Here is a 17,552-nt window from a genome sequence, read left to right on the forward strand (position 1 = left end):
TGAAACCACGCCTTTGTAGGATTGTCGGAAGGGAGGTCTAAAACACACGTTTAATGAATAAGCACTCGAACTAATTCACCCCCACCCCCTTCACCAAGTGGCCTCTAAGATCATAACGACCTTGGCCGTTCTTTGGTCATCCTAGGCGAATGAACCTTCGCTAGAGAGAAGGCGGGAAGGAAAGACCGAAACTCAACTGAATTACCAGAAAGGATGTTTTCATTTGAATAAACTACCCAGTTGTTACCTCCCCACTCATCTCCGCTAACTTTTAACCCTCCTGCTGGGGCGAGATGCGGGGTTGAGGACGCGGCGAAAGGGGTGCCGGAGGCCCGACGGTCTGGGGGCTCCTCCGTTGGACAATCTCTACTGCCGCCCCCTGGACCCCGGGAGGGGCAAGCAGGGCGGAGACAGTTCCCTGCTCTGCCCGGGTCCTCCCCAAAGCCCGAGCTAGCGGAGTGGGGGGCGGGTAGCCGGATCACGGAGGACTTGGCAGTTTCCGGGAGCTTGGGGAAGCGACCCCGAGCACAGCCCGGCCAGACGCAGTCGCCGAAGCGGACGTTCTAGGTGGCACAGACACCTCCGGGATAGAGCAGGCGCCAGGGAGGGCGGGCTGCACCACCCCCACCTGCGGCCACGCGCCGAGTGCCCCGACCGCGTGGGCACAGTCCCCAGCCTCCCGGGGAGGGGCACCCGGGAGTGGGCGGGGCCCCGGGAGGCGGGGTCGTAAGGCTCTCGGAGGCTAAAGCCGCGCCCGGAGCCTGGCGGGGAGGCGGCGGGAGGGGCCGGGACGGCCGGAGTGAGCGGCGGCCGCAGCTGCAGCTGGACGGCCCGCGGGCGGCTCGGGCCGCGCGCCTGGAACCTCGCGGGGCGGGCGGGCGCGGTACCCCCTGCCTGGCCGCCTGCACCCGGGGGAGGCGGCCCACGCGCGACGGGACCAGCAGCATGAGCAGCGGCTACAGCAGCCTGGAGGAGGACTCCGAGGACTTCTTCTTCACCGCCAGGACCTCCTTTTTCAGGAGAGCGCCCCAGGGCAAGCCCCGCGCCGGCCAGCAAGTGAGTGGCACGCGCCGTGGGCGCCGCAGCCCGCGCCCATCGCTCCCGGGGTCCCTGAATCCACGTGTGCCTGCGAGGCTCGCTGGGGATGCCGGCTGGGAAGGAGGAGGGGGCGGCCGAGAAGGGGCTCCTGCCCTTTGGGATCCCAGGGTCGTGCCTGGAGCTCGTGCACATGGGCGTGCGGACGTGCGCGCGCGGAGAGCGGCCAGGACTAGGGAAAGAGGAGGAAGGGCAGGAGACCGGGGGCCGTCTCCTGCCTTCCGCGCCAGATGGCCTCTGCGGCCCAGCTTCAGGCTGCGGGCAAGCAGTTCTGAGCGTGGAGGCGTCCCTCGCCCATCCCGGCGTTTCCTCTGCGCCCCAGCAGTCCGTGGTCGGGTCCTGGCCCCGGCCCTCACTGTGAGTCGGGTCAGTGGGCACTGAGTGGCTTGGGCACCGTGTAATAGCCAGGGGTGGCGGTGGTGACCTGGCTTCCCCTACCTTCCGGGTCCGGGACTTTGGTGGTGGGGGTGGGGACTATAGAAGGCGCTCACTAGATCTTGGTTGCGGGAGGCAAGGTTGTGCGTTTCCTGCAAAGTCAAGTTTGTGAGTGCCTCCAGTGTTTTGCAAACAAGTTCCGGTGCTAGGTAAATACCAGCCGGCGAGAGCTGAGCCTTAGGCCGGTTTCTTCCTTTTTTGGAGGAAGCATGCCGTGGGAAGTAGGACTCTGGAAAAGATGGGAAGGGAACTTGGGCCGGTTTCGCCGACCGTGACCGTGTTATTCAGGGAGGCTTTCTCGAAACGGGCCACTTGGGGTGGACTTCTCAGTCTGGAGCGTGAACTTGCGGCCTCCTGGCCCTGGGAACCACACCAGGGAGCCCCGCCAACCAAGCCGTGCCCACATCAGATTAGTGAAGGCTGTAATGGAACAAATTTGTTGCCCTTAAATAACATCAGGCGCTCCCCAAACTTTGCTATTAGACAGTCCTGGAGACTAGAGGCAAGGAAAATCGTTCAGGGCCGGAAGAGGAGTTATGGGAGGGGTGAGGACGGAGTAATGTGTCAGGGTTTCCTTGCCAGACCTTTTAAGTTTACTTAACCACTTTCTGAGGTCAGATTTCCAGATTCGGAAGTTCTAGTCTTCTCAGCCTCTTAACCCCCAAACCAGAAGGAGGGGGAGAGGGGATGGTGAAGGGCAAGAGTGAAGTCAAGTGCCCTTATTCAGTAAGCAGGTAATCCTAAGTGAAGTCCTGGGGCGGCAGTCCGCCTTCTTTATTGTTTCTAAGGCTTAGGGTTGCACTATTTACTAGTCACTTTGAGCGATGGCTTAGCTCAGGCTGCTGTAACAAATACAGTAAACTAGGTGACTTAAACACGAATATTTCTCACAGTTCTGGAGGCTGGAGGTGGATCTGGGTGCATGGTGGGGTTCTGGTGAAGACCCCTTCTTGGCTTGGGCTTCCTGGCTGGGAGACAGCCGACCTCTTGCTGGGACCTCAGGTGGAGAAAGGGCTAGCTTTCTTCCTCTTATAAGGGGGCCTCTCATCTTGGGGGCCACCCTCCTGGCCTCATTGCCTCCCACAGATCCCCACCTCCAAATCCTGTCACGTTTAGGGCTCATCATTTGAATTTTGGAGTGGGGGGGTCCACATGGAGTTAATAGCAATTGATCCTTCTTTTTCAATAGAGCGTATTTTAATGGCATGCGTTTGCTGTGAAGTTTAGAAGGCAGAAACACTGTTCTTCTGTCTTTGAGGGAAGAATTAATTGCTTTTCCTTATGCTTCTTTCTTTCGCTTGGCTCTTCTTTCTTTCTTGATCTCTCCTTTGTTTCTCTTCTCTTTGTATTTTCTCCTGCCACTTACATTGCTGTCACTGCTTGACAACTTTCACTAGAATTTGACAGTGGTGGTTGTGCTGGGTTGATGTCCATTCCAGAGGCGGCTCTTGATCTCCAGAAAACTTGCTGGTTCTCAGGTTCTCCAGGTATGCGATGCTCCTTCCCAAGGGCCAGATTATCCAGGTTAGAATAGTGTGAGAATGTTTCAGTGCTTTAGAAAGTAAAAGCCTCTCTTTTTCTCTGGGTTTACAGTGTTTCTGCTTGTTGATCTAGCGTTCGTATTGTTTAATACTTATTTAGCATTTAGAATTAGTCTGACATTCATTAGTATTGTGCTGAAAACCGGGACAGTAAGACCTAGTTCTTTGCTTGAAGATCCTGTTCTGTATATTCTGAAGCCTTATTGCCTGTGTACTTCCCCTTCTAACATAACACATGGAAGGCGCTGACTTCTGGAACTTACTTGCCAGGTGGAAAAAGTTTTTCCAACTGAATTTTTGTGGGCATTTTGGTTAAAGTGCCTGAAGGAGTGTGTTAAATTCCTGATAGGATTTGCGAGTTAAAGAAGTAAAACTTTTTTTTTAAATTTTATTTATTTATTTATTTATTTATTTATTTAAAAAATTCTTTTAATGTTTATTTCTTTTTGAGAGAGAGAGAGGGACAGAGCATGAGCAGGAAAGGGGCAGAGAGAGAGGGAGACACAGAATCCGAAGCAGGCCATGTGGGGCTCGAACTCACAAACTGTGAGATCATGACCTGAGCCGAACGAAGTCGGACGCTCAACCGACTGAGTCACCCGGGCGCCCCCTTTTTAAAAATTTTTAATGTTTATTTGTTTTTGAGAGAGTGCAAGGAGAGGAGGGACAGAGAGAGAGGGACAGAATCTGAAGCAGCCCCAGGCTCTGAGCTGCCAGCACAGAGTCCGACACGGGACTTGAACCCACGAACTGTGAGATCATGACTTGAGCCAAAGTTGGTGTTAAACCGACTGAGCCAGCCAGGCGCCGCAAAGAAGTAAAACTTCTAAAGAAAGGCACTCTAAATATAGAACATTTGTTTTGCCTATGGTTAGATGATAGATAAGCCTTTGTCATTTTATTATCTTATTATTTTAAGGAATCTCTGTGCCCAATGTGGGGCTTGAACTCATGACCCTGAGATCAAGAGTCGCTTGCTATATTAACTGAGTCAGCTAGGCACCCCACCTTTTTCATTTTATTATGTTGGTGATTAGAAGAATAAGATAAGCATATCTGACAAAGTGTGAAAGTGAAATTAAAATTTATCCTTTCTTTAGAGAGGTGCAAAGAGAGATGTTGCCATAGGCTTTGTTATTGATAATGGTAATTGTGGGTTTTTGTTTTTGGTTTTTTTTTTTTTTTTTGGTGCTGAACCACCTGGTGAAAAAGCCAGGAAGATATGGTTTCTAGGACTCTTGAAAATATCCAGAGAAAGCAAGATGTTTGTGGTAAATTCAGGATGGAGAAAAAGGGGGAGGGGAGTGAGGAATTTCTTTTCTTCTCTTGCCAGGCAAAGGAATATAGCCCAACTTCTATCTCCAACAAAAACAAAAATCTTATGGATATAAAGAAAATGTTACTGTTTTCTTTCTTATATTATGTTGGTACCCTCTTTAAAAAAAGCAAAAGACTGAAAAACCTGTCTGGAGGATATAAACAGGAATGAACACATGGCCTTTTTGTGGCAGTTTGGATGTCCTGTGTATTGTTGTATGTCTGGGGTCTCCATTGGTACCTGATACACAGTGGTTGCTCAGTGAATATTAGTTATGTGACTCCTTTCCTGGTTTGATAATAATTGGCTCTTTTTAAGTTTATTTATTAGAGAGAGACAGACAGACACGGGGGAGAGGGGTGGAAGGGAGGGAGGGAGAATCCTAAAAGGCTCTACAGGGCTTCATCCCATGGATCATGAGATCATGACCTGAGCTGAAATCAAGGGTCAGAAGCATAACCGACTGAGCCAGCCAGGGGCCCTCATAGTACTCGGCTCTTTACAGGTTTTCAAATGCATCCTATTTTATGATTCTCCCCAGAACCCCCCTGGAGAATTAATGAAAGGTAAGGCCTTGTTAAGGGATTCACCGAAGGGCCCACAAACTTTCCTTTTTTGTTAATTCTCAGCCAAAAAAAAAAAAAAAATTAAAGTTCAGTTTTCTTGTCGCACATATGGACATCTATAATTTAGGAGTTTCTTAAAATGTTGGGGACCCGCCCCCCATTCTGCATATATCTTCATTACAGTGTTCATAATTCTTAATGTAATCTATTGGAGCATATCTTACCCCCAGCTAAGGTAACTACTTTTCTTTCTGGGCCTTTGGTAGTTCAATAGGAATAAGGAAAGGAGACCCTGTTTTTGCTCTAGCAGAATAGTCAAGAAGTCTTAAACTTAAAAAATTGTCTCTGAACCACTCACACTTCTAAAAGAAGTTACCCTGAAAAATTGTTTAATAAGGCAAGCCTGTGAGACCCCATATAACAGGGCTCAAGTTTGCCCTATGGGTTCTCTCCTTAGTATAAAGTTTTTTCTGGCTTGTTTGGTTCTGTGTCACATCGTTAGAATCAGCAGTAATGAGGCACACTGTTTTTCTTCAGTGTTTCCATTAGAAGCTTTGGCGGTAGGTCACTGGGGATAAAAGAATAATGGTTTACAACCTCAAAAGTATTTTGACTGTATTGCCTTTCTACACGGATTTTTAATCCCTATATTGTCAAACGTAAGTATTCCTACCGGCCCTTTTGCCTGGTGCGGGGTGATTTGCACGTTTCGTTTCCGTGTTTGCTGTGTCCTGTCCTTACACAGTACGTATTAATCCATTGGAATTTTGTGTTTGTGTGAACAGGACTCACAAAGACACATTCCTTTAACTCAATTTCAAGAGAACATTAGTCACCTCTTCTATGAAAATACATTCTCTTCCCCGTTTCTTCTTCTGGCTAACTTGCAAAGATTTGGGATTATTTGGAAAGCAGTGACAGAAAACATTCATGAAAAGAAAAGCTAAAAATATCCAATAATGTGCTTATTCTTTTCAGACTTCCTTTGGCAGTCCACGCATGTCATACTGTAAACATTCATTTTCTGGGAGGAAAAAAACACGAGGCAGACCAAGTACTTTTTCATGTGGTGTGGGCCCCAATTCTTAGCCATGAGCATCAGCTCTTGCTCACCCCCAGCTGCCCACAGAAGTAGCTGTCCTTTGATAAAGGCCCCTGTTTGAGGCTTGCTTTTCGCTTCTGATTTGGCTTGAGGCCATTATCTAGTTGGGGCCCTTGTTCAGAAGTGCTGGTGAAAAGACAGTAGAGGACAGGAGATAGATGCCTGGGAAGGAGCTGCTTTTATATACTGTATCTTGGCTAAATTCACCTGTTGGTATCTTTGTCTCATTGAAGAGCTGTGCACAGTGCCTAGTAAGAGGTTTAATACTGAATAAGCATTAGCTATGTGACGAGGCCCTGCTTCTTGTTCACTTTCGGATGTAACAACTTTTGTTTGTTTATTTATTTAAATGCTTATTTATTTTTGGGAGTGAGAGTGTGAGTGGAGGAGGGACAGACTGAGAGGGAGACAGAGGATCCCAAGCGGGCTCTGTGCTGACAGCAGAGAGCCTGATGAGGGGCTTGAACTCCCCAACTGTGAGATCATGACCTGAGCTGAAGATCATGACTGGATGCTTAATGGACTGAGCCACCCAGGCGCCCCTGATGCAGCAACTTTTAATGTTTGTTTATTTTATTTTTATTTTTATTTATTTATTTTATTTAGAAAATGAGAGCCAGGGAGGGGCAGAGGAGAGGAAGAGAGAGAGAATCCCAAGCAGGCTCCACACTGCCAGCACAGAGCCTGATGCGGGGTTTGAACTCTTGAACTATGAGATCACGACCTGAGCTGAAATCAAGAGTCGGACGCTTAACTGACTGAGCCACCTCAGGCTCCTCTGCAACAACTTTTAAATAACTGCATGTAACTAGGACTCTGGTCATACTAGTCTTCACTTCCTTTCTGGAGTCGTGTGATTTGCCATCACAGAACCTTGGCCTGGGATTGCTTCCCTCCCTTCTCCGTCCCCTCAGAAAAGTCTTCCAGAATCACCACTCCGAAGTAGGCAACCTCTCCTCTTACAGCCCTCTGCTCTTTCCTTTCATAGCAAAAATTATAATTTTGTTGTTCTATTTAGTTTAATGAGGACAGAGACTACCATGTTGACCCAGCACATAAATAAATGCCCCGTACTTAGTTTTTGAAGGAATGAAAACCTACTGATTTTTTTTAAATATGAAATTTATTGTCAAATTGGTTTCCATACGACACCCAGTGCTCATCCCAACAGGTGCCCTCCTCAATACCCATCCCCCCCTCCCCCATCAACCCTCAGATTGTTCTCAGTTTTTAAGAGTCTTTTATGGAAAACCTACTGATTTTGGATGGAAGTTCCAGTCCTTGGTACTGTGACTTTTCCTTTATACACAAGTATACAGAATTTTTCCTCCTCTCCCAGCTGGACCAAAAGTTTCTAAAAGCATATTACACGTTAATAGTCATTTAACAATAAATGATATTGGTAATCAGTGTTATTACTGGTTTAGGTATAACTCACTATATATTTCCCCCTTATTTTAAGAAAGCCCATTATTCATTCATTCAACATTTATTGAATTTATTTCGCCAACAATTTATTTTTGCTATGAAGGGAAGGAGCAGAGGGCTTAAGAGGTGAGGGATGCCTACTTTGTTTTGCCTTTATTTAAGGTTTTATTTATTTTTAAGTGTTTATTTTATGTATGTGTGTATGTATTTTTGGAGAGAGAGCACACGCAAGCAGGGGAGCGGGCAAAGGGAGAGAGAATCTCAAGCAGGCTCCATGCTCAGTGCAGAGCCTGATGTGGGGCTCAATCCTATGACCCTGGGATCATGACCTAAGCCAAAGTCAAGTTGGATGCTCAACCGACTGAGCCACTCAGGTGCCTCCATTGAGTAATATTTTTTAAAAGCTTACCAAATAGAACAGCTCTCTAATTTTTCTTTAAAGAGCTTATCCCTTTAGTGTAAAGGAAACTTGTACCTGTTGACAGTTTTTTAAGAACACTTGTATTGTGTAAAGTGTGGTAAAGCTGTACATCAGTTTAGATGGAAAGGCTTACGGAGAAGTGTATCTCTGTAAGACAAGCCACATTTTCCTGTTGACATCTGTCCAGAAGCTGTAGATGATTGTGTTCCAACAGAAACATTATCATCCTCAAGGATATGAAGTGCATTAAACAGAGTTCATATTAATAACACTAACCAGAGTTGATCAAACTCTCCCAAATAGTGTTAGTTTTTCAGGTTTTTCTTAATAGTTCTGGTTTGGTTGTCAGTGGCTAGTGAAATGGTTTTGTTTACTTGTTATTATCATTATTTTTTAAAGTTTATTTTTGAGAGGGGGGTGGGGCAGAAAGAAAGAGAGAGAGAGAATCCCTCTGCTAATAGCACAGAGCCTGATGTGGGGCTTGATCCCACGAACCCTGAGATCATGACCTGAGCTGAAATCAAGAGTCGGATGCTTAACTGACTTGAGCCACCCAGATGCCCCAAAAGTTAGAATGTCTATTTTTTTTTTTTTTTTTTTTTAACGAAAGAGAGAGAATGAGTCAGGGAGAGGCAAAGGGAGAGAAAGGCAGAGAATCTTAAGTGGGCTTCATGCTTGGGGCTCAGTCTCACAAACCATGAGATCATGACCTGAGCTGAAATCAAGAGTTAGACACTTAACTGACTGAGCCACCCAGGCGCCCCTAACTTGTTATTTTTTTAAAGGACAGGGCCAGATATGCAGTGGGAAGGATGTCAGAGCCCATAAAAAAATGATCAAGATGTGATATGCACATAAAAATGTTGTGAATAGAAGTGGTCATCATTCTAAAACTGTACTGTAATACAGTAGTTACCACATGTGACTCTTGAGCACTTGAAATGTTTCTGACCTGAACTTAGAGGTGCTGGAGGTATGAAATATACACTGATTTCTAAGACCAAGGGAAGAGAATATAAAATGTAAACAATGATTGTTTAATATTGGTTATATGCTGAATATTTGGGATATGCTGAGTTAAATGAAATTATTACCTGTTTGTTTTTTAACTTGGCTACTAGAAAATTTAGAATTCTGTATGTGGCTCACATTCTGTTTCTGCTGGGCAATGCTATCTGCTAAAGCAAAGCTGCTAACTCTTGCCGGGGGTTTCGATCTCCATCCTCTGCACATGGATGGATGGGTTGCCAGCCAGGTGCCCTGAGAAGATTTTTCTTTGTGAAGGGGAACTTGCCCTTTACTGTTGGGAATAGTTCTTCTCAGCCTATCGAGGGTCATGCATACCAGCATTTTGAGGTTGTGAAACTTTTGTGTGGGGAACTTCCCTTTTTTCTGACCTATGAGCTGATAGGATAAAAACTGTCCTAATGGCATTCAAACTGCAACCCTGCCTTGAATTTAAAGAGAATGGAGCTCATTATTTCATAGGGTATTAAAACAGCAAGAGTAATACACATTTTATGGACTGTAATTGCTAACTGCTGCTACGTGATTCAGTCAGCTAAGAATAATTTACTAATTATATTGTAGCACTCAGTTCTTTTTTCAGATGCTAAGGAAAGTGAGATAATTAGAGCAGGAAGAAGGATGAATCTGGGAATTGGAGACCAGAAGAATAGATTTAGAAGATCTGGACTTAAGAGGTTTAGAATGCAATCAGCAAACTTTTTCATGAAATTAATGCAGGTCAGGCAATGTTTGTGTGTGTTAAGATTGTGAAGGTAGTTTTCTACGTTCATTCCCAAGTGTTCATGGAATGTTCGCAATGTGATAGACTGGTGCTAGGGTTTTGATGAACAAAACAGATAGAAACCTGCTCTTACTTTAGAAGTTGAGTTCAGAGTCTTAGGGCACTTGGCTAGCTCGGGGGGATAGAGCATGTGGTTCTTGATCTCAGGGTTGTATGACTCTAAGTTTGAACCCCACTTTGGGTGTAGAGATTACTTAAAATCTTTTAAAAAGTTGAGTTGGTAGTCTGTATACGTCATTTCTCGTCCATGGTAAAGAGCAAGGTCTTAGTTCAAGATCTGGCTCCATGGTTGTTTTGTATATGTGAGGAAAGTACTTTATCATAGGCATGGCATTTTTACTCAAAGGATATTAAGGTTTTATTGGTAGCTGGGGCAGTATGTTTAAAAATCTTTTTTTCCAGAATTTTTAATATTTGTTTATTTTTGAGAGAGAGAGAAAGAACGAGTGGGGGAGGGGTGGAGAGAGAGGGAGACACAGATAGAATGTGAAGCAAGCTCTGGGCTCTGAGCTGTCAGCACAGAGCCCGACATGGGGCTCATACTTACAGCCATGAGACCATGACCTGGGTCGAAGTCGGATGCTTAACCACCTGAGCCACCCAGTTGCCCCCCCCCCCAATTTTTTTGATAATAAGAGTGCTGTAAAAATCGCATCATATACTTTGAGGGGAAAATGGTCCATTATCTAAGTTCAGGTCAATATCCTAATTCGAATATTATTTTGCAGAACTGTTTTCTAGTTTTTTTCATTTGTCTTATTTTTTTAAGTAATCCCTACACCCAACGTAGGGCTCGAATTTATGACCCCAAGATCAAGAGTCCCATGCTTAACTGACTGAGCCAGCCAGGCACCCCTCATTTGTCCTTTTACATACATATAATTGTTTTGTCCTGACTTTTAAAAAAATTGTGGTAAGATACACCTAAAATTTGCCATCTAGTGTTAAGTATATTTACATTGTTATGTCTCCAATTGCCAGAACTTTTTCATCTTGGAAACTGAAACTCTGTCCCCATTAAAGTGCAACCCTCTCCCCACCACACTCCTGGCAGTCAGCATTCTATTTCTGTTTCTATGGGTTTGACTGTTCTGGATATCTCCTGTAAGTGAAATCCTACAATATTTGTCTTTTTGTGACTGGCTTATTTCACTCAGCGTAATGTCCTTAAGGTTCATCCATCTGTAGCATGTGTTAGCATTTCCTTCAAGTCTGAATACTGCATTCCATGTATGTACCACATTTTGTTTATCCATTAATCAGTCAGTGACTAGTTGGGTGCGTCTAACTCTTGGCTATGGTGAGTAATGCTGCAAGGAACATGGGTACACAGATCTGTCTTAGGTGAATCTCAATTCTTTCAGGTATATACCCAGAAGTGGCATTGCTGAATCATATGGTAAATTTTTAAAAAATTTTAAGATACGTTTTTTGAAATGTTTGTTTTTGAGAGAGACAGAGACACAGAGCGTGAACAGGGGAGGGGCAGAGAGCGAGGGAGACACAGAATCCAAAGGAGGCTCCAGGTTCTGAGCTGTCAGCACAGAGCCAGATGGGGACTTGAACCCATGAACTGTGAGATAATGACCTGAGCCGGAGTCGGATGCTTAACTGACTGAGCCACCTACGTGCTCCTGAAGGCTGTATTTTTAACTAGTTTCATTGTGCCCTTAGCTCCACTGGGCATCGTCGTTAAAATAGAGGGAAAAGTGGGGTGCCTGGCCGGCACAGTCAGTAGAGCATGTGACTCTGAGGACAAAGAGTAACTCATTGTTATTTAACTTGCATTCCTTTAACAGTAAATTTAATATGTTTCTGTACTTCTAAGTAGATCTTCCTCTTGGTGTGAGCATTGTTCATGGCCTTTGACCATTTGTTAGGCAGGCCGGAAATCTCACAAGAGTTCTGTTCTTGAGTCGTGTGCATGTTTAGCGGGGGAGATGGTTCCCCTTTTTTGTGGTCAGCTAAACTCCAGGTTATTTTTTGACTTACTCTGTTTGTACCAAAAGGACATTACATATTCTGGCATTTTGAAATCCTTTAGAGTCTGTCTCAGGCTGACATCACTCTGAAACTCCAAGCAAAAAAAAAAAAAAAAAAAAACCCACTTTACTCCTATAATTATGACACAGGAAAGGCATTACTAAGAAAGCATCAGTGTCCTGTGAATACACTGTGGAATACAGAGGGTGGGAGCTGGACGATGTGCCTTTTACTAAGCATGTTAAAAAAAAAAAAGAAAGTGACTGAAGGTGGCCGTTTATCTTTGAGTTTCAGTACATTTAGTGTGAGTCTTCCAAGCCCCCGGGAGAATTCAGAGGAACCTAAGTTTTATAAACAGACCAGATTTTGCAAAAAAGGATTGCAGGACAAACTGCTAAAAAAAACAAAACAAAACAAAAAAAACCCACCTACCAAAAAGGATTTTTATACTGTTTACTTATTGGCCTACTGTCTTTTGTTGAAACATTGCAGTTAGATAGAATCGGGCATCCTTCTAAAGGCTTGCCTGTGATGAAAATTTTGGCTTAATCTCTTATAATCTGATGAACCCGTAGTTTGTCCTCATTTAATTTTTTCTTCATTCATAATATTTTAATTAAGTGAATCTTTTAAAGAGACGGAAATAATTATTTCTGACTTCAGATGGATTATGAAGCCGCCTTAATCCTCATATTCTTGGGCAACTCAAACAAGTTTACTCTGAAAATTTCCTACAAATGCTTGTTTCGAGGAATATTTTTTTGATACTTCGCCAGTGAAGTCCTAGAAATTTATGTGTATCTGATACAGTTCTTGAGCAGCAAAACAAAAACCAAAAACTTTTATGAAAATATAAAAAAGCTGTATGCATTACATAGGGAAAAAATAGCAGTACTAAAAATGAAGTTTAACATTCCATCGTGTTTTATAGTTAATGGAGCTTTCCAAGAGAATTAACATTCAGTTGATTTATTTGGACTTTAATTTCAGTGGAACTTGGAAATGAGAAATTAAACCAACAGAAGTTTTATTGGTTTAGACCTTCACCAGATCCAGGTTTTAATGGCACTGCGGAGGTGAATTCAGAGGTATTTGACTGTAGTCCGTGATTTCTCAGCTATGGGAAAATGTAAATATTATGTAGGTGGTTTAAAGAAACAATAATATCACTTTTGTCCATTTAAGGTCTGTTTCTGTTTGTTTAAACAGGCTCGTGGATAGCTTTTTCTTGCCAGTTTTCCTTTGGGGGAGAGTCACTGCCCTTTCAGATCTTTCTGAAGTTTGAAAATTGCTTTCTTGCTTTCTCTAATGACCAGGCCCTCGTGGTGCCCTGGGGGTGGGGGTGGGGGGAAGGAGTGTGGTGGTGATGTACTGTGCTGAGGTGTGGGGTTTGATTCTTGGCTGTCCTGCTGATCTGTGCTAGAGAAATTTGCTCTATGAACTGTACCCAGAGTGCAATTATTCCTGCCATTTGGTGCAGGGGACTGGAGGTAGGTTATGTAGGGGAAAGTAATACCTTTCAAAAAGGCAAATACAGCACCCAAATCAGCAAATCAGCGTAAAATTCATTCACACTGGAGGTACTTCTGAACAGTTTTTTTAAATTTTATTTTTAATGTTTATTTTTGAGAGAGAGAGTGAGAGCAGGGGAGGGGCAGAGAGAGAGGGAGACACAGAATCCGAAGCAGGCTCCAGGCTCCGAGCTGTCAACACAGAGCCGGACGTGGGGCTTGAACTCATAGGCTTGAACTCATAGTGAGATCATGACCTGAGCCGAAGTGGGATGCTTAACTGACTGAGTCACCCAGGCGCCCCTGAACAGTTTTAATTAACAGTGGATCTTGATCTTTTCTGGTGAGGGCTATTAAAAGAAAAAAAAAGAGAGGGGGAACTGGATTTTGTTATGGGCTAAAAGGATGTGTGTCCTTGATTAATAATAAGCAGCTGTGTAAGGCAGCCTGGGTTTAAATCTGCCCACCGTTATCTTGGGCAAGTCCTTGCACCTCTTTGAGCCTCGATTTCCTCATCTGTAAAGTAGCAGCATGCCTGGCACATATAAACAGTAATAAGTATTAGCAATTAAAAAAAAATTACCTTTTATTTTTAAAAGGTTCTTCCACATATGGTCATGTATTTCATTTGAGTTTTGGGCTGAATGGAGAACTGACCGTGCCTGGGAGAGTTGAAGCCAAAGAATGAAAGGTAATTAGGTGCGTCTCCTTGTATTTATTGACCAAAAGGAATTGGGAATCTCAATGTCCTTGATCAGGAGGAAGCTTTAGTCATTGCTGGAGGCTTAAAAAAAAATTTTTTTTTTTTTCTTTTTGAAACCACTTTCAGTCTCACTGTAGTGCTTTTGTTTTCTGGCAAAGGAGTTGTTGTCTCCTGACCAAGCCTGAGGCCACCTATCAAAGTCTTTACTAATGTCTTTTTCCCCCTTAAAGTTAGCCACCCCAGTGGAAAGAGAGATCAGACATAGGAAAATGTGGTTCTTTTGCTCAAGAGTTGGTGTATACCAACTCTCCTCCTTTTTTCTTTCTCCTCCTTTTTTCTTTTCCTCTTTTCCTCTTTTCTCCTTTTTTCTTTCAACTTCTTTTTGTTCTCCCTCTCTTATCTGCCTCTGGCTGCAGGATTCTGGCTGCAGTTTTCTGCTGGAGGCTACTGGCTTGACCTGGTGACAGATTTTTGCTTCTTCCTGGGGGGCTTCCCTTTTTCCTCCAGAAGGTGTAAATTGCCTTGTGCTCATTGTTTAGGGACTTAGTCACTGTCTTGTTTCTGGTTTTCATGAGATCAAATTGAATGGGGCAATTTATGTGAACTGAGTAACTCATGGCAAAGGGGATGTGTTGCTGTCCTTTGAATCCATTTCCACGCGCCGTGGCTGGGCTCCCAGCCCTCTGGTCTCCCACTCAGTGTTTGAGCATTGCTGGACACATCCACAGTTCGGAAGTAAGCTTTGCTTGTGCACAGTTTGAACACAGGCATTAAAGAAGCTCAGTGAGTCACGTGATCTGTTTGGCTAACTCTTCAGAGTTCATTTATGCTCTATAAAACTGGCATGGGTTTTGGAATCTGGTGGGAAACCTCTTCCTTCAGACCATGTGAGCCTCTTGGGGTTTGCCATTCCCTCTCTGTCCCCCGCCTCCCCTTCCTTTGGTTGTGTTTCTTACAATAAATTGGTTGTCTAAAGCTGGCTTTATATTCTGAATGCCATTGTGAATATTTTTAATCACTTCAATTGTAAATTTAGCTGAACCGTAAATTTTACTGATACTCCTACGTAAATATTCTCTTGTTAATATAAAAGACTTGGGACATTATCCAGCATGTGAGTACATAGTCAATAAATGTTGACTATTATTTCTAGTAGTATTAGCATTATTCATTAAAAACAATTTCGTAGGAGCTCTAAGATGGTGTGATATGATGGGAAAGTCTAGGGATCTAGAATTGGGAAATCATCTTGATTTTGAATCTGTCATTCACTAGCTCTGGGAGCTTTGAAGAGGTTCCTTAACTTTTTGAGTATCAGCTTGTTAATCTTTAAAACAGATATTCTAGAGGGGTTATATAAGATAATGTGTGTGAAAGTACTCCCAAGTTATGAATTGTTACATAATTGCAAATATTAGTGTTTAGAGACTAGTATAAAATTGTTTTCTTAACATATATTGTGTCTTATAAATTGATTTTAAATTCTCAACCTATGGTAGTATTGGAGGTGATACTTGATAAATGGTTATTGAAAAATGAATTTATTCCCCCATCTCATTCATGTATATTTTTTTAATTTTGATTTTCATTAAACTTTTTTTTTTTTAATTTTTTTTTTCAACGTTTATTTATTTTTGGGACAGAGAGAGACAGAGCATGAACGGGCGAGGGGCAGAGAGAGAGGGAGACACAGAATCGGAAACAGGCTCCAGGCTCTGAGCCATCAGCCCAGAGCCCGACGCGGGGCTCGAACTCACGGACCGCGAGATCGTGACCTGGCTGAAGTCGGACGCTTAACCGACTGCGCCACCCAGGCGCCCCTCATTAAACATTTTTTAATGTTTGTTTATTTTTGAGAGAGCGACAGAGAGACAGTGTGTGATCAGGGGAGGGACAGAGAGAGAGGGAGACACAGAATCTGAGCAGGCTACAGGCTCTGAGCCTGATGCAGGGCTTGAACTCACAACTGCGAGATCATGACCTGAGTTGAAGTTGGTTGCTTAACTGAGCCACCCCAGGCGCCCCCAAGTATGTCTCTTTTTATCTGCAAAATGGTGATTTGTATTTGGGGACCTGAACTTTTTTTTTTTTTTTTGGTAATATTTTTGGACAGAAAGCACGAGCTGGGGAGAGGGGCGAGGGGCAGAGGGAGAAAGAGAATCCCAAGTAGGCTCCATGTTCAGCATGAAACCTGATGTGGGGTTTGATCCCACGACCCTGGGGTCATGAACTGAGCCGAAATCAAGCGTCCCACTCTCAACCAACTGAGCCATCCAGGCACCCTGGATGATCTGAGCATTTTATATCTAAGCAGCAAGTTTAAATTACCTTATGAATGAATTGTGTTTATGAAGCACTCCGATACTTTGGAGAAAGACGATATTCCATTCTTATTATTGATTGAATGCATCAGGGGCTTTGAGTAAATTTAGTTTTAGTCCTTCCAGATTATCCTGTCTGTGAGCTTCATGAGGGCAGGCCATTTCTGTCTTGTTCACCACTAGATGTTCATTGCTAGTGTGGTACTTGGCACAGGGCACCAAGTGGGGTCTATTGTTATTTGTTTTTATTTGTTTTTTAAAGATTTTATTTTTAAGTAATGTCTACACCCAATGTGGGGCTCCAACTCCCCGCATGCTGAAATCGAGTCACATGCTCCTTTGAGTGAGCCAGCCCGGTGCCCTGTCATTATTTGTTAATTGACCATGTGGTTTTCATTTGGTCAGATTTGTGTCAGAATCCTAATCAAGAAAAATAAGTTGGTTGAAAGCGGTGAAACATGTTTCTTTTTTTTTTTTTCAAGGGGAGTAATCCTAAAATAAATAATGGTAATAGATTCTGTATCATGTGAAAGTGAGCCATTTAGGCGAAACGGAACATATATTGGGCTGGGGATGTGGAGACCTGGGTCCAAGGCCTCTACTTTGTTCCAAAGAAGTAGCTTTGGAATTTAATGGCTGATTTATTCTAGAGCTGAATTCTTGACTGGAGGGAAAGTAACGGTGATAAAGGGCTTGAAAGGGATTCCATGAAATGTATTGCGATGCCAAATGAATTAGTTAGGAAATAGCTGCATTAGGTCATATCTGGTTGGGTGGGGTTGAACTTAAGTGAATTGGTTAGTCATGGGTGTTTGAGAAATGAGTAGAATATGTGGAATATGAGCAGAATATGAATTATCCCTTTTCCTAAAGAGGGAATGTCTTGGGTAAGAAATCAAGGGGGTCCTGATGGTTTATTGAATTCATCCCTATATAGTTCCAACAAGAATGGGTTTCATGCAAGCCAAAGGAAAGCCTTAATTATTGCAGGAGTTGTAAACATGATGTCAAGAACTATTTAAGAAGGAGCCCACCAGCAAGAAACTGGGCAGGGTGAATGTAGGAGAGTCTTGTGCTTACAGAGAATGCTAGGGTAGTGTGGGTAATTTAGCCCCCGTGCTTACTGAAGGACGAGTGCTTACAGGCAGGTGTGCATTCACATTTGGGAGTGAGGGAAGTGTATTCATTTCCTTTGGAAGATTAAATGTTGTCTTTTGTTTCCAGTGTCTCTTGTATTCCAGTTGGTCTGCATTGACCCTTGCCAGGTAAACGTTCCAAATCAGTTTCTTTTAAATTCTATTATAAAACCTCAGAGTCT

General features: G+C 43.6%; 1 protein-coding gene across 1 annotated transcript in view; it reads left to right on the forward strand.

The window, feature by feature from the left end:
• The first annotated feature begins 832 nt into the window (after positions 1–832).
• RASSF3 (Ras association domain family member 3) overlaps positions 833–17,552 on the forward strand; it is a 73,193-nt gene continuing 56,473 nt past the window's right edge. Inside the window, exon 1 of the mRNA XM_047065886.1 lies at positions 833–1,056. Within this exon, the coding sequence (XP_046921842.1) occupies positions 946–1,056 (111 nt within the window). The 5' untranslated portion in view covers positions 833–945. The remainder of the gene's footprint in view (positions 1,057–17,552) is intronic.

Source organism: Lynx rufus, unplaced genomic scaffold, assembly GCF_022079265.1.
Source record: "Lynx rufus isolate CCGP_SWC_20201006 ecotype Redwood Valley unplaced genomic scaffold, mLynRuf1.p SCAF_7, whole genome shotgun sequence".
Lineage (NCBI taxonomy): Eukaryota > Metazoa > Chordata > Mammalia > Carnivora > Felidae > Lynx > Lynx rufus.